At 43.0% G+C, this 20,056-nt stretch overlaps 1 protein-coding gene across 1 annotated transcript in view; it reads right to left on the bottom strand.

Moving 5' to 3' along the window:
* Nucleotides 1-20,056, bottom strand: part of dicer1 (dicer 1, ribonuclease type III) — a 143,639-nt gene that overhangs the window by 50,335 nt on the left and 73,248 nt on the right. The window contains exons 11-17 of the mRNA XM_059960942.1: nt 18,720-18,852; nt 16,718-16,960; nt 12,967-13,121; nt 5,555-5,687; nt 2,278-2,353; nt 2,058-2,197; nt 385-564 (exon numbers count right to left, since the gene is read on the bottom strand). Of these exons, the coding sequence (XP_059816925.1) occupies nt 385-564; nt 2,058-2,197; nt 2,278-2,353; nt 5,555-5,687; nt 12,967-13,121; nt 16,718-16,960; nt 18,720-18,852 (1,060 nt within the window). The remainder of the gene's footprint in view (nt 1-384; nt 565-2,057; nt 2,198-2,277; nt 2,354-5,554; nt 5,688-12,966; nt 13,122-16,717; nt 16,961-18,719; nt 18,853-20,056) is intronic.

Genomic DNA, 20,056 nt, shown 5'->3' with positions numbered 1-20,056 from the left:
ACTACACTTTTCTCTTTCTGAAGCAAAAGAGACAATTTAAATTTGCATCAAAAAACCAAGTGCAGAACAACGGAAAGCTAATGCACATGCTTCCATTCAATCAGATTTTGAGATATGCAATCCTTCACTATAACTGTCATAATATTAATACCAATGTAAAAAGAAAGATTTAGCATCTGACTTCAACATTTCTATCATCTGTAGTCAAAATTAAATGCTTCTGATGAAAGGTCACTGACTTGAAAGTAACTCTCCACAGGGATTAGGTCTCTTTTCCATAAAGCGAGATTCAGATATGTTAAACTACGTTGCTTGCCCTGTGATCTATGGAGTTTCCCATCTGTCTGTAAAATACCAAATCTTACACTGTCATGATTAAAGTACCTGTGGTATTGGTTTGGCAGTCAGAATTCCAAAGCATCGGGTTGTATCTTCTGGAGGGTACAGCTTTCTCCTTCTGAAGTTGAGCTCATCAGGAAGAGGGGTGGTCAACACCATGCCAATCACATACAGGTAACACGGCTGATTTGCTTTAGGGTAACTGTTCCTCAGACATTCGGGAATCTAATAAAAGAGAGAGAGGGGTATATGGTCAACAGACCAAATTATTTGGCTTTGTAACAGTTCTGAAGGATCCAAAAGACTTGCAATTCATAGTACCATTTTTGAGACAGAACAAGAACAACGCTTGGAGGTATGTCAATGATTTGGACAATGAGACTAATGGATTTTTGGCTAAATTTGAAGAACAGGTAGTGTTGAGGAAACAGAGCCTGCAGAAAGACTTAGTAGTTTAGGGGAATGGGCAAAGAAGTGGCAAATGAAATACATTGGAAAGTGTATGGCCATGCACTTTGGTGAAATAAATAAATGGGCAGACTATTATTTAGATGGGGAGAGAATTCAAAATGCAGAGATGAAAAGGGACTTGGGAGTTCTTGTGCAAGATACCCTAAAGGTTAACCTCCAGGTTGAGTTGGTTGTGAAGGAGGTGAATGCAATGTTGCCATTCATTTCTAGAGGCATAGAATTATAAGAGCAGGGATGTGATGTTGAGGCTCTATAGGTCACTCATGAGACCAGACTTGGAGTATTGTGTGCAGTTTTGGGCTCCTTATTTTGGAAAGGATATACTGACATTGGAGAGGGTTCAGAGAAGATTCATGAGAATAATTCCAGGGATGAAAAAGTTACCGTATGAGGAACGTCTGGCAGTTCTTGGGCTGTATTTCCTGGAGTTCAGGAGAATGAGGGGGGATCTCACAGAAACATTCTGAAGGTTAAAAGGCCTGAACAGATTAGATATGGTAAAGTTATTTCGCATGGTAGAGGAGTCTAGGACAAGAGGACACAACTTCAGGATTGAAGGACATACTTTTAGAACTGAGATGCAGAGAAATTACTTTAGTCAGAGGATGGTACAACTGTGGAATTTGTTGCCATAAACGGCTGTGCAGGCCAAGTCACTGGGTGTACTTAAGGCAGAGATAGATAGGTTTTTGATTACATAGGGCATCAAAGGGCATGGGGTGAAAGCAGGGGAGTGGGGTTGACTGCAAGAATTGGATCAGCCCAAGATTGAATGGCAGAGCAGACACGATGGGCTGAATGGCCTACTTCTGCTCCTATATCTTATGGTCTTATAATAATAATAGGGACCGAATAAAAACACTCCCAGAGTATGGTTTTGGTTTCTTGCAGATGGAATTCAGCGAAGGCTCACAAGATGGGTTCAGGGATGACTGGTTTGCTGTCGGAGGAAAGATTGAGTAGCTTGGACTGCATTCTTTAGATTTCAAATGACAGAGGTCTGAATAAAACATTCAAAATTCTTAAAGGGCTTGACTTGCTATGTAGGTCTAGGAAGCAAAGCTTGAAACCATGAAACTCCCCATCCTCAGCAGCTATAGAAGGTCAAGCAATTCAAGGTTTTTGGGGTTTAGTGCAGGAAAGTGGCAGTGAGGTAAACCATAACCATGGTGAATGACAAGGCAGCTCTGAGGGCAGGATGGCCTACTCCTGCTCATCCTTACACGTGCATACTCCATTCCACTTACTGCTTTAGGATAGCACTGTCTTCGTTTTGTGGAACCTGGTCTTCCAGGAATATTGGTTTCTTCCTCATCATGCAAATCAAGCTCTTCTTCGTATTTCACTGTTTCCTTTCCGACTGGCATTAAGTGATCATCCAGTTCACCTGCACAAAAGAGAAACTATAATACCTGCAGTAGATTGTCCAGTTGCTCAAATACAAGAACAAGTTTGTTTATCACTTACCTATTTTGTGCAGTCGTTCGCAGCAAAGAAGGGCTGCTGCTTTCTCAGCCAATCTTATGCAGGGCATTGGAAGACCCTAGGTGTCAAATAGAAGTTAAAGATATATATCACCTTTACCATATCTAGCTATTTTACTAAAACAGTCAAAACAAGGCTGCATTACACGGCCAAACACTGAGCTTGCAAATTCAATGCATGAAATTAGAGGGAGAGGCAGGAGAATCAGAGAACATCAAGATATCAAAGAGATGGTCAAGAAATCAAAGATGTAGCACTATCAACTCTGACTCGAGCCAATAATATAGCTTATATCATTAGACTGGCAAACTGAAAAGCTGTTTTTCCATTTCTAAAGGTATAAAATGACCCACTGTGGCAACCCACTTTCTACGCAGGCGAACCGGCTCACAAAATTGCGTGCGCGTCGGCAGAGAGGCCAGCCCCAAAAAATGGCGCTGGGCCTTCTTGCCTTCTTCACCAGCAAGGGGTGAAAGCCCGTGTGCAGGAAGAGGCTTTTGTAATTCATCTCTGACGTTATTTCCACCCAGGGAGGGCGGGAACAGAACTGTGTAAAAGCCAGTGCCGCGAAGTTTGAATAAACTAGTCTGGAGTGCAACTTACGGACTGCGTGTCGTTATTTCTAGCTCTGTATGTAGCACATCGCTACATTGGTGACCCCGACGGTCCAAACGGGATTTGGACCAAAGATGATCGACTCTTCATCTGTTCATGCAGTTTCACTAAAACTGCCAATTTTCTGGACGCTGTGACCATGCATGTGGTTTGGCCAAGCAGAAGCCCAGTTGCAGATTCAGCAGATATCCTCTGATTCCACGTGTTACTATTTACATGGTGAGCTCCCTTGACCAGGAGACAGCCGCCCAGGTTGAGGATTTCATACAGTCACCCCTGTAAGCATTCAAATATGCAGCATTCAAAGCGCTGCTCATAGGTACCTTTGGCCTCTCACAGCATGAGCGAGGTGCCTGCTTGCTGCACCTCAATGGTTTGGGAGACAGGCCACTGTCAGCATTAATGAACGAGATGTTGGCCCTGGCTGAAGGACACAAGCCCTGCCTCATGTTTGAACAGGCGTTCCTACAGCAACTGCCCAAGGACATACAGCTGTACTGGCCGACACAGATTTGAGGGACCTCTGGAAGGTAGCGGCCCGGGCAGACATGCTGTGGAAAGCCAAGAGGGAGAGCGGGGTGTCCATCGGACAGATTACCAAGCCACGCGCCAAACAGCAGGCCAGACCAGGCCCAGCAACGGAGCACACTCAACCCAGAGGCAGGAGTGAGGAGGCCAATGAACAGTACTGTTTCTACCACCAGCAGTGGGGCATAGAAGCCCACCGTTGTCACCCGCCCTGCAAGTTCACGGGGAACACCAGTGCCAGCCGCTGCTAATGGCTATGGCGGCTGGCCACCAGGACAGCCTCTTGTATGTCTGGGACAAACAGTCAGGACGCTGCTTCTTGGTCGACACCAGAGCGGAAATCAGTGTCTTACCCCCAACAGGGTACAACACCCACAACAGGAAGCCAGGACCCACCCTGAGGGCCGCAAACAGCAGCATGATACAGACCTACGGCACCTGCACAGTGCGGCTGCAGTTCTGCGTCAGCTGGCTCATGTGGGACTTCACACTGGCCGCTGTGGCCCAACCACTCCTGGGGGTGGACTACTTGCGAGCTCACAGCCTGCTGGTAGACTTGCAAAGGAAAAGACTGGTCCATTCCAAGACTTTCCAGACATTCTCCCTGGGTGAAGCCAGGTTGCCGGCCCCACACCTGGACTCCATCACGCTGTTTGACAACGAATTCACCAGAATCCTGGCAGACTTTCCATCGGTTCTGGCACCGCAGTTCATGGCAGCCATGCCCAGACAAAGAGTACAGCACCACATTCTGACCCAGGGACCACCCCTCCACGCCTGCGCATGAAGGCTCCCCCCGGACAAGCTCCGCCTGGTGAAGGAGGAGTTCAAGAGGATGGAGGAATTGGGGATCATATGGCGGTCCGACAGCCCATGGGCCTCCCCCCTGCATATGGTGCCCAAAGCAGCCAGGGGTTGGAGACCATGCAGCTACTACCACAGACTGAACAAGGCTACAACTCCAGACCGCTACCCCGTGCTGCACATACGAGGAACCGTTCAAGGTGATCAGGAACAACGGGTCCACGTACATTCTGGACACTGGGGGGAAAGAGGAGGTTTTCACGGTGGACCGACTCAAACTGGCCTATGTGGACTTGGCGCAGCCAGTCAAGGTTCAGGCACCGCGGCGCAGAGGCAGACCCAGACTGTGGCCATTGGGGGGCTGTATCGCCAGTTCTGGGGGGGGGGGGGGGGGGGGTATGTGGCAACCCATTTTCTGTGCAGGTGAACCGGCTCACAAAATGGTGTGTGCATCCGCAGAGGCCAGCCCCAAAATGGCGTTGGGCCTTCTCCACCAGCAAGGGGAGAGAGCCCACGCGCGGGAAGAGACTTTTGTAATGCACCTCTGATGTCATTTCCGCCCGAAGAGGGCGGGAACGGAACTGCGTAAAAGCCAGTGCCGCGAAGTTTGAATAAACTAGGCTGGAGTGCAACTTACAGACTGCTTGTCGTTATTTCTAGCTCTGTGTGTAGCACATCGCTACACCACAATGCAACATGAGGACAGTTTTTCTCGGCGATGTTGCCAATTCATCCCTTATACCTACATTACACCACCAAATTTTACCTTACTGCTGTGTATTGACTTAGCTGTCTTTTTTTTTTAAACATTGCCTCTACTTAAGGGATCCCAGAGATCATGACAGGCACTTTATAAATCAAAATTCCTTCCAATACAAACATGTAGGAATTATACAATGGGTCAGTACTCAAAAAGTAAAGGCAAATATGAACATGTCTTTTCTCTGGTTGATCAGAGTACTTTCAGCTCTTTTGGTTAAGACAGACAGGTTTTTTGAATTTATTCCTGAAATGTGAACCACAGGTGGTAGGATATGTCTTAATGCCGTGTCACTATTTAAAAAGCTACAGTACTCTCCTGACCAATCCAGTTCAGGGCCTTTTGGAAGGATACTCAGTTTCCAAATTAATTTCATGAATTTCAAACTAGTTTCATGAATAGTCTAGATTGAAAATCCATTGGAACTTTCCCCCCAAAATGCAAATCATTAACATAGTCAGAAAAAAAAGGAAACATTAGCTGAAACTATGAGCAAGCACAATAATCAAGGGTTTACATTATGAGGATACCACTAGTTCAATGTTTACTCACAGTTACTGGGATGCGGAGGGGTGAGTTGATTGGAAGGTAGAGTGTTGACTTAAAAGTACCATCTGATAGCTCTTGAGTTTTACACTTTGGTGCCAAATGTGTGAAGGGGTCACTTGGTAATCTGGCACAGTACCTATAAAGAAAACAAATAAAATTACAATTCATATTCCTACCAAGTTATGTATTTGGTGCAGCACAGAAATTACATCAATATTTATTCAAAACTCAATATGTAACAGGTTGAAACATTCAGCTTCACAAAAGCTGTTCCTACAAAGTGTATCATTTGTATCATGGCTCACAAGAGAAACATGAATACATATAGTCTTAATTATGGAAAGGACATCATCATGGTATGACAGAATTGGCTTAATACAAATGTCAAAATATTTCACAATCTATTTTTATTCAATTTATAATTTTGTATACCATTACCTTCATAAATAAAGCAGATATATAGAAATGAACGTTCGTGCTGACAATAGTACAAAGATAGCATAGCTTTTAAGGGAGATATCCAGCTCCAATGGCTAAAAAAATTAGTTTCTGGGACTGTATAATCCCTTCTTAATGTTATTTTTTGTAATGGAGAAAGTTAGAATGCAGTTATACCAAACCCAGTAAAATTCATAGATCATCTTTACATTGTGTAATGTAATGCTAAAATTATGAGCATGAAATCTCACTTACAGAAAGAAGCAAACTCACTAAAACAACAATAGTACATCTGAAAATTGGAATACATCTCTAATTGCAATCAGGGAATATAACCACACAAATTTCAGTGTGTATTAATTCATGAATATTACAATATTCACTGTTCACTCTGCTGACCCACGACTGTGCTGCAACACACACCTCGAACTACATCATCAAGTTCGCTAATGACATGACCGTGGTGGGTCTCATCAGCAAGAACGACGTGTCAGCTTACAGAGAGGAGGTGCAGCGGCTAATGGACTGCTGCAGAGCCAACAACCTGTCTCTTAATATAAACAAAAGAGATGATTGTTGACTTCAGGAGGGCACGGAGCGCCCACACCCCGCTGAACATCGACGGCTCCTCAGTAGAGATTGTAAAGAGCACCAGATTTCTTGGTGTTCACCTGACGGAGAATCTCACCTGGTCCCTCAACACCAGCTCCATAGCAAAGAAAGCCCAGCAGCGTCTCTACTTTTTGCGAAGGCTGAGGAAAGTCCATCTCCCACCCTCCATCCGCATCACATTCTACAGGGGTTGTATTGAGAGCATCCTGAACAGCTGCATCACTGCCTGGTTTGGAAATTGCACCATCTCGGATCGCAAGACCCTGCAGCGGATAGTGAGGTCAGCTGAGAAGATCATCAGGGTCTCTCTTCCCACCATCACGGACATTTACACTACACGATGCATCCGCAAAGGAAACAGCATTAAGGGCCCCATGCACCCCTCACACAATCTCTTCTCCCTCCTGCCGTCTGGGAAAAGGCTCCGAAGCATTCGGGTTCTTACGACCAGACTATATAACAGTTTCTTCCCCCAAGCTATCCGACTCCTCAATACCCGAAGCCTGGACTGACACCTTGCCCTACTGTCCTGTTTATTATTTATTGTAATGCCGGTACTGTTTTTGCGCACTTCATGCAGTCCAGTGTAGGTCTGTAGTCTAGTATAGCTTTCTCTGTGTTTTTTTATTACATAGTTCAGTCTAGTTTTTTTGTACTGCGTCATGTAAACCATGGTCCTGAAAAACGTTGTCTCATGTTTACTATGCACTGTACCAGCAGTTATGGTAGAAATGACAATAAAAGTTGACTTGACTTGATAGTGATCTTGCATGCAACCTAAAAATCAAAGCACTTAGACATGAATACACCTGCTAACCTCTGGAAGATTCTCAAGATGCTGCTCTACATTTCCCCCTTTTTGTTACTTCCCTGCTCAAGGAAAACCATGGGAAAATTTAACAAGACATCCTATCACTCAAAAGGAACTGTTTTTAAAAACAGCATGAAAGAGTTGTGTTTAGGAGCTCAATTAAATTGAAGGGGAATCTCCAGAGTACATTTTTCCTGCCTGAGTATGATATAAAGGTCGTAAGAGTCACAATTATTTTTCCTTAGTATACTCAATGCTGACCTTAAGTCAGAACTGTACTGACATGTACTTAAGAATGTGGATCATGTCTACAGTTATAATAATAGCTGCCTGATTAATCTACTTGGCCTAAAAATGCTTTTACATGCACAATACTGATGGTTTTGGTCTGCTGCTGAATGCCCATTGTACACTTTTCTCATTGTACTGACGTCAGGGGACAATGGGCTGACAATCAGTGGCCTGGCTGAAGAGCAGGGGCCAATTTCCTGTAAGATATGTTGTGATGCTTCAAGTGGAAGATTCCTCCCTACCATCCTGATAAGGTGCTACGTTGGAGGTGGAAGTACAGTGACACACATGGGCTGTCTTCAGCAATCCACAGACTGTGTTGGTCATCAATGCAAACAACGCATTTCACTCTATGCTTTGATTTTCAATGTACTTGTGACAAATAGACCATTTTCTAAATGGGGAGAAAAATCAGAAATCAGAGGAGCAAAGGGACTTGGGAGCCCAAGTGCAAGATTCCCTAAAGGCTAACATGTAGGATGGGTCAGTGATAAGAAAAGTAAATGCAATGTTGGCATTCAAGAGAAACCAGAGCAGGCTCACGAGAATGATCCCTGTAACAAAAGGGTTAATGTATGAGGAGAGTTCGCTGGCTCTGAACCTGTACTCTGGAGTTTAGAGGAATGTCGGGGAATCTCACTGAAATGTATCAACTATTGAAAGGCCTAGATAGAGTGGATGTGGAAGATGTTTCTGATAGTGGGGGAAGTCAAGGACGAAAGAGCACAGCCTCAGAAAACTAGGACGTTCTTTTAGAATGGGATGCAGAGAAATTTCTTTAGACAGATGGTGGGAAATCTGTGGAATTCATTGCCACAGTTGTCTGTGGAGACCAAGTCATTAGATATATCTAAAGCACAGCTTGATGGGTTCTTTATTAGTAAGGATGTCAAAGGGTTCCTTAAGATTGTTATAGCGTGCACGAAGGGATGGGGGGGGGGGGAGGGTAGTGTGGATAAGCCCCCACTATATGCTCCCAAGGGTATGCGCCTCAAATAGTCCCTGACAACCAAGTCCAGCTCCTGGTCTTCACATGTGGCTTAGCTACTAAATCCAGTGGAACCATTTCTACTGACAGGAGGGGAAAAGGTGGGCTACTGGTACTTTAAAACCAGTCGCTTTGGGTATGGTTATCAGCACATTTAGGAGAAGCAAAACTGATCTCAACCTCCACTGCCTTGTGGTTATACCCACTCTTAGGGAAGGCTTTGGAAGTGAACCCCAAGGAAAAATTTGGAGCTGGTGATCCTCAGGCAGTCCTATGTTGAGTTCACCACTAATTGGAAGTCCTGAGACACCACTGGTGCCTAACTGTATCAGTCTCTGCTGTTCCTTTGGATTCATCAGCTGCGTGAAGGGGGAAGCCTGCTACGTGGGCAACAGCTTACTCTCCATATTGCACTGCCATGGCTTGTGTCTCACATACATAGCAGGGACACAACATCCATGATCGACCCCAATCAATGGAGAACCCAAAGGATATGGGGAGAAGGCAGGAAAATGGGATTGAGAGAGGTAATGAATCAGCCATGATGAAATCTTATTTTTATTTTACTTAGGGACACAGAGGGGAACAGGCCCTTCTGGCCCAACGAACCACATTGACCAGCAATCCACCTCACAGGACAATTTACAACAACCCATAGAGTCACACGGGGAGAATGTGCAAACCCCTTAGAGATAGCAATGGAATTGAACTCCAAACTCCAGAACGCCTTATGACACTATCGAGAGGAAACGGCAGAGCAGACCTGATGGGCCAAGTGGCTTAATCCTGCTCCTTGGTCTTGTAAAGCAAGTCTTCTTTAAAACTGTGTAGTTCGTGCAAGGGTGATTCTCAATTAAAAGTGCCAGGTCAAATTCTGCTGCACAGTGATTGAAGATGGCTCCAGGTGGTTTCAACTCCAGAAATAAACAACCCTCAGATCCACCAGAGCCAGAGTTCCCAACCTGGAGCCCACAGACCCCTCGGTTAATAGGGGTCCATGGCATAAGAAAGGAAGGGAACCCCTGCACTAGACTGAGAAAAAGTGCCATGTGACTGAGCTTCTGGATTGTGTTGTAATTAAGACAATGGTGTGAACCACAGCACTGCAGCACCATCACAGTAAGTTTAAAAGATCACCTCAGTGTATCAGTGTGGATTGGAAAAAAACATCTTCTCGCTGGCCATCAACATTGGTGCACCTGAAGGATGCATGCTTAGCCCATTGCTCTACTCTCCCTACACCCATGACTGTGTGGAGATATACTGGAGAGCATTCTAACTGGTTGCATCACCATCTACTATGGAGGGGCCACTGCACAGGATCAGAAAAAGCAGCTTAAGGTTGTAACCTCAGCCAGCTCCATCATGGGCACTAGCCTCCCCAGCAAAGGACACTTTCAAAATGTGATGCCTCAAAACAGCGGCATCCATCATCAAGGACCCCCATCACCTATTACATGTCCTATTCTTGTTACTACCACTAAGGTGGTGGTACAGGAGCCTGAAGACCAACACTCACTGATTTGGAAACAGCTTCTTCCTCCCCAGGTTTCTGGAATGGACAACAAACTCATGACCACCACCTCACAATAATTCCTCTCTTTTTTGCAGTACTTAGTTTAAAATTTTAAATATATGCACATTGACATATGTAATTTTTAAAAAACTATAAATTACAATGTACTGCTGCCTCAAAACAACAAATTTAACGACATATACCAGTGATACTAGAACTGATTCCAATTCTGAATGGCAATATCTCAGCAAGGCCTATTAAAGAATTGAATATTAAGCCAGTAGAAATACAAGTAATTTGTCATTCAATGATTTGGAAATCTCAGTTGTTCAGTATCTGCCTCACCAGGTTGTGTTTGCTTTAGACTCCGCATGTTCCAGCTTCCACAACCCTTTTAACCTGATTTACTGTATACCTATTGATTTGGTTTACCTCGTGATTGCAATTATGTACTTGTAATACCCGATAGAAAACTGAGTACAACTACTTTAAAGATAGTGTTTGACCCTCAGTTACTTCCTTTCCAACAGGTTCTGTGTCGAACTTCCAGGAATAATGTGTCACTCACAGCAAGTGCTCAAGCACCTTGTACACAAGCTCTACATACAAATTAAATACCTGTATATTCAGTTTGTAGTGCATTCTATCTTTCAGACTTAAATTTCAGTTAAGCAACAGGCTTTAAGTTTTGGAAATGACTTTCACATAAAGAAATTTTTTTTACAAAATTAATTATTGATGAGGCCAACATTTATGACCAATCAATAACTGCCTTTCAGAGAGTTGTTAAAAGTGCTGCTGTCCATTTGTTGAGGTCCATCAACAAAAATAAGGTTATTGGACAGGGATTCCCCCAAAAATGCAGAAAATGATACAGCTGTCTCACAACTCCAACAAGAAGAACTTGATTTTGACCTCACGTGATTGTATTTCCTACCACATCCCAAAGTTAAAATGGCTACAGCTAGAGCAGATACAACTTAGAAACAAGTCCCTCAGCACAGAGTCCAGGCTGTGCATCAAACACCCATCTTTCCACTCAACCCATCCCAATCCATTTTATTTTCTCCAGTCACAACTCACCTGAGATTATACCACTTATTTATACACAAGGACCAATATACAGTGGCCAATTAACCCATCAACCTGTATACGTTTGGGAATGTGGGAGAAAAGTCATTTCCCAGACCGCAGTTGGTACGTTTCAAAACAAACCTCTCAAAACACTTCATCACTGTGGATGTGAGTGCTACTGGGCAACCGTCATTGAGCCAGATCACCATGCCCTTCTTGGGCACCAGTATAATTGAAGCCAGTGGGTACCATGCTACCAAAGCGAGAGGTTAAAGATCTCAATAAACCTACCAGTAGTTGATTAGCACTAATCTTTAGTACTTGACCAGGTAGTGCATCCGGGCAGGATGCCTCACGAGTTCACCCTCCTGAAGGCTACTCGCACATCAGCTTCTGAGGTCAAAAGCATAGGATTATTGGGGGATGTGGGAGTTTGTGATGCTTCCTCCATGTTTTGATGGTCAAAGTGAGGACAGAAGGCCTTGAGCTCATTTGGAAGTAAAGTCATGCTGTCTCCTACGTTTGATTTAACTTTATAAGAGGTGACTGTATTCAAGTCTTGACAGAACTGTCGAACATCCTTTGTTGATTCAAGTTTGGTTTGGAATTGCCACTTTGCCTTGAAATGGCTTTCCGGAGATCGTACCTGGACCACTTGCAACTTTCTTGGAGACTTGAAAGCTTCTGATCTAGCTCTCAGCAGATTTCGGATCTTATGGTTCATCCAGGGCTTCTGATTGGGAAAGACGGAATGATTTTGTGGGGATACACTTGTCTACAGCTGTTTTAATAAAGTCCATTACAACCACGGTGTATTCATTCAGATCCCCAGATGAGTGCCTGAACTCGCCTAGACAACTGACTTGAAGCAAGCCCATAGCCGTTCCTCCACCTCCCGCCACCACCGTTTTGCTGTCCTGATCTCTAGAGCTTTGCTCTTTAGTCTCCACCTGTATGCAGGTAGAAAGACAGCCAAGTGATGTAATTTACTGAAGTGGTGGTCATTCTTCAATGTGGAAGACACCAGAAGCTTGAGTATATCAAGGGGCAGACTCACTCAGAAGCTTGAGTGTGTCAGGAGGCTGGAGAAGATGCTTGGGAAGTTGAAAGGTTTGAAGGTAGATAAGTCACCTGGACCACATGGACAACACCAGTGTTCTGAAAGAGGTATTAACAATGATCCTTCAAGAATCACCAGAGTCTAGAATGATCCTGGAGGACAGGAAAATTACAAGTATCACTCCACTCAAAGAAGAGAGGGAGGCAAAAGACAGTAAATTATAGGCCAATTAGCCTGACATCAGTGATTGGGAAGATGTCAGGATTATTTGATTATTAATCAAATTACTTATCCTTTGATTATTAAGGATGAGTTTTCAGATTACCTGGAGGCACATGATAAAATATGTAGACATTCAATTCCCCAAATTATAATTGTGTACATCAAATATTCAAAAAACTTAAAAACTTGGACCTTCAGTAATTAGTATTTTATGAGTCAAAAGGAGAATAACTAAAAGACATACAATTTAGCTTACTACACTACCTGCTAGGTCTTTTGTACTTTTTGTTATTACTTTATGAAAACTAAACAATAAACCACAAGCAGATAGTAGATATAGCGGAAACAGGGCTGGTGTTATTGAATGCCTGGAAGTGTATTCTGCCAATGCTTAGACTCTTACCTGTTCACATGTCCAATTGCAGTGTTAATAGTTACTCGCGGGCTCCCGTCTTCTGGTCTCAGTACATATGGAGGAAGCAGTTCATCATCATCGGTTACAGGTTCTACCTCCACATCAGCAGAATCCACAGACTTTGAGCATTTATTTCGGAGAATCTTAAATTTCAAAGTAAATTTATTATCACCATATACAAGCCCCTGAGATCATTTTCTTGTAGGCATACTAAATAAACCCATAATAGAATAATAACTAAAATAGAATCAATGAAAGACCACACCAACTTAGGCATTCAACCAATGTGCAAAAAAAACCTCTGCAAATACAAAAAGAAAGAAATAATCATAAATAAATAAGCAAAAAATATCGAGCACATTGAGATGAAAAATCCTCAAAAGTGAGTCCATAGGTTGAGGGACTATTTCAATATTGGGAGCCAGATGGGGTAATAGCCATTCCTGAACCTGGTGGTGCGAGTCCTGAGGCTCCTGTACTTTCTTCCTGATGGCAACAGTGAAAAGAGAGCACATCCTGGGGGTTCCTGATGATGGATGCTGCTTTCCTACAATGCTTCATGTAAACGTGCTCAATGGTGGGGAGGACTTTATCCATGAATCACTGGGTGGTACCCACTACTTTTTTATAGGATCTTCCTTCAAGGGCATTGGTGTTTCACACCATGCTGTGATGCAGCCAGTTAATGTACTCTCAGGAAACATCTATAAAACTCTGTCAAAGTCTTAGATATCATAACGAATCTTCACAAACTCCTAAAGTACAGGCACTGTCATGCATTCTTTGTACTTGCGATGCAGGGCCCAGGACAAGGGCCTCCGGAACAATAGCACTGAGGAATATAAAGTTGCTGGCCCTCTCCAATTCTGATACCCCAATGAGGACTGGCTCTCGGACCTCTGATTTCCTCATCGGTCAATAATCAGCTCCTTGATCTTGCTGACATTCAGTAAGAGGTTGTGATGGAACCACTCAGTGGCACCAGATTTTCAACCTTCGTCCTATATGCCGATTTGTCACCACCTTTGATTCGGCCCACGACAGTGGTGTGGGCAGCAAAGAAGGTATCAATAGAAATATGAACTTCCTAGAATATATAGCAACAACGTAATGTTTTACAATCACTGTTCAATCATTAACTACATTTCTGATTATGAACTCCCAAGGCATTTCCTACTCACTTTTTAAGAAACCTGGTATGTTGTTTACATCATTCAGCATTCCCCAAAGAAAGCCACTGCCTGCCTGCTCAACTACATAAGATAAACTTGGTTTAGTTTTGATATAACATTCATAAATACAGGCACAGAATCTGGAGCAAAAGCACTACTGGAGGAACTCAGCTGGTCTAGAAGCTTCTGTGATAGGAAAGAATGATTATAGTTTTGTGTCAAGACCATAAAATAGAAATAGGATCATGAATGTAGACTACAGAGGAGACTTGACAGTTGACAGGAACATGAACGTTAGCTACTTTAACCATGCAGCTACCTGTAGATGCTCAGCCACCAGCATGGCCAAAGCCAACTTATTTTAACTTGTTCTCACTTTCACAAAAGCAACAAGTTTGATTTTGCATTTTTTGTGACATACAACAAAATCATTGGCTTCAATGTTCCTGGGCTGGTAGATGTGTGGAGAGTCAGCCAGGATTCTGCTTCCATTCTCTATCCAGGAACCTCTGCTGGAAGGGGCACGTGTAAGTTTGTAGAGGTTGCATCAAGACACAATGGGAACCAATAATATTACCTTGGCTGAAATCTGGATTCAGAAATGGCTTGCCCACAGATGAGAGGGTAGTGGTGAAAGTGTCATTCTATTTTTTTTTAAATTTTATTTAGAGATACAGCACAGAATAGGTCTCCCTGGTCCTTTGAGCCGTGCTCCCCAACAACTTGCCAATTTAACCTTAGCCTAATCACAGGACAATTTACAATGACCAATTAACTGGTACGTCTTTGGACTGTAGGAGGAAACTGCAGCACCTGGAGAAAACCCACACATTCCATGGGGTGGACATATAAACTCTTTGCAGAGGACACTGGGACTGGCTCCGAACTCCAACGCCCCATACTGTAGTAGCACCATGCTATTCATGGCACCCATCCTGCTAGCCAGTGACCAGTTGGTGTTCCGCAAAGATTGGCACTGAGGCATATTTTTTGTGATGTATACAAATTACCTGAATGAAAATTCAGGTGTGTGGGTTTGTAACATTGCAGATTGGTAAAGTGTGGACAGTGTAGAGGATTGTCAACGGATATAGCAGAATATAGATAAAGGACAGAGAAATGGAGGATGGAATTTAATCCAAACAAGTGTGAGATGGGATGTCTAACGTAAGGGAAAAGTTTACAGTCAATGACAGGACCTATAACAGTATAGATTTACAAAGTATATTTTGGTCCAAACCCATAGCTCACTGAAAGTGGCCACACAGTTAGACAGGGTAGCAAAGGTAACTTCATTGGTTGGTATGTTGAATATAAGGGATTTATGTTATCAGCTATATAAAACTTTGGTTAGGTTGCACTAGGAGTACTGTGTGCTATTCTGGTCTCCCTTTTACAGAAAGGATGTTGATGTTTACCAGGGTACTCTTCTCACCTTTCCACTCAGTCCTGATGCAGGGCTCTGATCCAAAACTTCAACAACTTCCTTCCTCTCACACATGCTGCTCAACCAGCTTCCTTCCAGCAGATTGTTACTTAGTAGGATGCTGCCTGGATTAGAGGTCCATATGAGCTATATGGACAAGCTTGGGTTGTTGACTCTGGGACAGAGGTTGAGGGGAGACCTGATGACAATGAAAGGCACTGATGGTCAGACTCTTTCTCCCCCAGGACAGTAGTATCTAGTAATAGACAGCAGCATTTAAGGCGAGAGTGAGGAATTTGAGCTATTTGGGGAGTTTTTTTTAAAAAGAACTTGTACAGAGAATGGTAGATGCATGGGGAATTGGTGAAAGTAGATATAACAGTGGCATTTAAGAGGCTGTTAAAACATGAATATTATATGGAGTTATATGGATCAGACGCAGGCGAAAGATTTAATTTGGCATGATGCTCGGCACAGACATTATGATGGGCCAAAGGGCCTATTTTGTGCTATACTGTTCCACGCTCTATAAACCTGAAGAGCGGATCAGTTGCAGATCTGGTAGCACAATGGATTTGAAACCCAAAACTGACTGTTCAATTCACATCCTGACAATCTGAATAATAAAAGTTAGCGTTCCAACTTAAAATGTTGATACCATCAAGAAATTTATGTAAATTCTATTGATGCAAAAGGCTAAAATAACAGCTTTGATGGAACTTATAAAGTTGCAGGTTACTGACTGATGACCACTTCAGAAAAGAATGCTGATGAATGAGTTATCAAGGAAGTTGGTGAAAAGGCAACTGCTTCATCAACTAGCTTCCAAAGTTCAAAGTAAATTTTATTACCAAAGTATATGTCAGCACATATAACCCTGAGATTAATTTTGCTGCAGGCCTTTCCTTTCCATCCTTCATGATTCTAGTCCAGTAAATCAAGTTGTTATTGATATAATAATAAACATTGGTTGTCACTGTTTTCTAAAGCCCAAGAATAAAGTTAAACATACTTGATCAGATGAAAGAATATTCAACATTTCACTTCCCTACCCTTGTAAAATGATGTAAATTTCAATTAAAAAGTGATCATTGCTACTGCTACTGCACAAATTGTACTTAACAAATAAATTATCTGGCACCTTTTCAATTGCTTTGTAGGTTTTGAGATCCTCTTTGAAATCTTCAATTTTGTCAGAATCTGAAAGCATGATGTAGTTTGAGATGGGAGCTCGTGCTCTTCCTTTTGATTGCACATAAGAACGATATTCTGTTGGTAAATCAAAGCGAACTACCAGATTGCACTTTGGAATATCAACTCCCTCCTCAACAACACTAGTTGCAATAAGTAGGTTGGTTTCATGTGCACGAAATTTTCTCAGCACCTGCAACAACGTTCGAAAGGAATAAGGATGACATTAATGCAGCTACAGTTTTTGAAACTCAACAACCAGTCAATTATGCAAGAGAGCACAATTTGTCCAGCCCTTTGAATTTTTGAGGAAGATATTCATGAACCAAAGAACTGAGCTAAAGACAAAGTAACCTTGAGACTTAACTCCTTACAAGCAACCACAAAGGACCCCACCAAAAAATTTTAAAAGACTAAACAACCCAATGCGCAGAGAAAAAGCAAATCATGCAAACAACAACAGCAAGCAAATAGCATTTAGAACTGGAGTCTGTCACACAGCTGCAACCTCAATTCAGTGCAGGGCCCAATAAATGTTGCAGAGTTGCGAGCTTAACTGGTCAGTCCCTCGCCTCTGGCTCCCAACACTCTGACCTTTTCAATCTGGCCCAGCACTTAAGTCATCCAAACATCGAGTTCTATCACTTAGAAATGCTCTGCAACCTGAACCCCGCCGGCTCGAGTCAGCCTGCACCTGACCCAGCAATTAAAATAATCAAACCATGGGTCTTTCCCCACTCTTGGGACAAGCTCCAACTTGACTCCACTCCATTCCCTCTAAACCTTTCCTATCCAACTGATGTTTAAAATGTATTTTAAGCATTGTAACCTCTACAGCTTCCTCTGCCACCTCACTCCATATACCCACCATTCTGTGTGGAAAAAGCTATTCTTCAGGTCCCCTTAAAGCCTTTTCCCCTTCCACCTTAAATCTATGTTATTTAATTTTTGACCCCCCAATTATCATCTTTCAGTCTCCAATATCCCTTGCTTATTCAGTCCCTTGTTCATACCTCTAGCCTGCCAGTCCTGGTAACACCCTGTGAATCTTTATTGCATCCTTCCCATAGCCGGACTTCCCATAATGCCAACTTATGCAGCAGTAATATGGTGCCCAACATTTATGCTCAATGCTCTGACCAATGTTCTTCATCATCTTGACTACTTGTGTCTCCACTTTAAAGGAACTACATACTTGTACCCAAGACTCCATTCTGTAATTTTCTCCAGGGTCATAGTGTTCATCATACAGGTCCCGCCATGGCTTAACACCCCAAAATTCATAATTTTACACTTGTTCAAGTTAAACTCCATCTGGAGTTCTGTTGAATCCATTTAGTTAACTGATTCTATTACATGTTTATCAGATCACCTGTCTTTCTAATCCTGTAATCTTAAACCATCTTCTTCACTGTCCACCACACCACCAATGTGTGCCATGTACAAATTTACAAGCATATTGTGGTCCAAATAAATATAAACATGAAAGAATGGTGGACAAAGACAATGCCTGCAACACACCCTGGCCACAGGCCTCCAACCTGAGAATCAATCTTCCACTACCACCCTCTAACTCTCAGCATCAAGCCAGTTTGTTTCCAACCGGTTGGCTCACCATAGATCCCATGTGATCTAACCTGCCAGACAAGCCCACCATGCAGGACCATGTTAAAGACCTTGCTGAAACCCAGGTGAACAACATCCACCACCCTATCCTCATCAATCCACTTGGTCATGTCTTCAAAAAAAAAACTCTAATCAAATTTGTGAGACAAGATTGCCCACACCCAGAGCCATGCTGCCTATTCTTAATCAATCCTTGTCTTTCGGATGCTAGCAGATCCTGTTTCTCTGTACCATAACTTTCCTAAAACAGATGTTAGGCTCACCACAGCCTACAGTTCCCTGGCTGAGGTGAAACCAAAATGGGAAAAGAAATGAGATGCTCTCACCTCTTCTTGTTTCCTGAACTCCACTTCCATCTGCTTATTACGAGGTTGATTCTTTCCAATGCCATGACCAGTTATAAAATTACTGCTGACGTAAGCCAACTCTAGATCCTGTTTACCAGCTTCCTTTATTAATCTGAAGATTAGATAATCAAGATAAATCAAACTCTTAAATTAGAGGAAGAGGGATTGAGAGAGAAAAATCGTCAAAAGTTAACAAATCTAAGATAGCAAATCTAAACTATCTCAAGATGATCATCACTGACACGTAACAGAATTTGCTATTTTGTGGTTGCAGGACAGTGCAAAACAAAAAAATGTTATAATCCAAATAAAGAGTGCAGAAGAGGAATAATGAAGATAGAGTTCATGGATCCATGGATTGTTCAGAAATTGGTTGAGGGAAAGCAGCTGTTCCTAAAATGTTGACCCTGTCTTCATGCTCCTGTATTTCCTCCTTGATGGTGTGAGAAGTGGGCATGTCCCGGACAGTGAGGGTCCTTAATAATGGACTGTCTTCTTGTGACACTGCCTCTTGAAGATATCATTGATGGTGGGAGGGTTGTGTTCAGGATGGAACTGGCTGCTCTCCCCTATCAGTCTGTGATACACCACTCAATGTCTTCCAGTGTACATCTACAGAAATTTGCAAGTGTTTGGTGACATACTAAAATCTCCTCAAAGTTAAGCCTTTGGCGTGTCTTCTTGGTGACTGCATCAATGCCTTTATAACAAGAGGAATTGAGTATAGGAGTAAAGAGGTCCTTCTGCAGCTGTACAGGGCCCTGGTGAGACCCCACCTGGAGTATTGTGTGCAGTTTTGGTCTCCAAATTTGAGGAAGGACATTCTTGCTATTGAGGGAGTGCAGCATAGGTTCACAAGGTTAATTCCCTGAATGGTGGGACTGTGATATGTTGAAAGATTGGAACAACTGGGCTTGTATACACTGGAATTTAGAAGGATGAGAGGGGATCTGATTGAAACATATAAGATTATTAAGGGATTGGACACGCTGGAGGCAGGAAACATGTTCCCACTGATGGGTGAGTCCAGAACTAGAGGTCACAGTTTAAGAATAAGGGGTAGGCCATTTAGAACAGAGATGCGGAAAAACTTTTTCACCCAGAGAATGGTGGATATGTGGAATGCTCTGCCCCAGAAGGCAGTGGAGGCCAAGTCTCTGGATGCATTCAAGAGAGAGTTAGATAGAGCTCTTATAGATAGCAGGGTCAAGGGATATGGGGAGAGGGCAGGAACAGGATACTGACTGTGTATGATCAGCCACGATCACAGTGAATGGCGGTACTGGCTAGAAGGGCCAAATGGCCTACTCCTGTGT

This window comes from Hypanus sabinus, chromosome 2, assembly GCF_030144855.1.
Source record: "Hypanus sabinus isolate sHypSab1 chromosome 2, sHypSab1.hap1, whole genome shotgun sequence".
NCBI classification, from domain to species: Eukaryota; Metazoa; Chordata; class Chondrichthyes; order Myliobatiformes; family Dasyatidae; genus Hypanus; species Hypanus sabinus.
The sequence above is the reverse complement of the archived record's forward strand: the minus strand, read 5'-3'. Positions and strand labels throughout refer to the sequence as shown.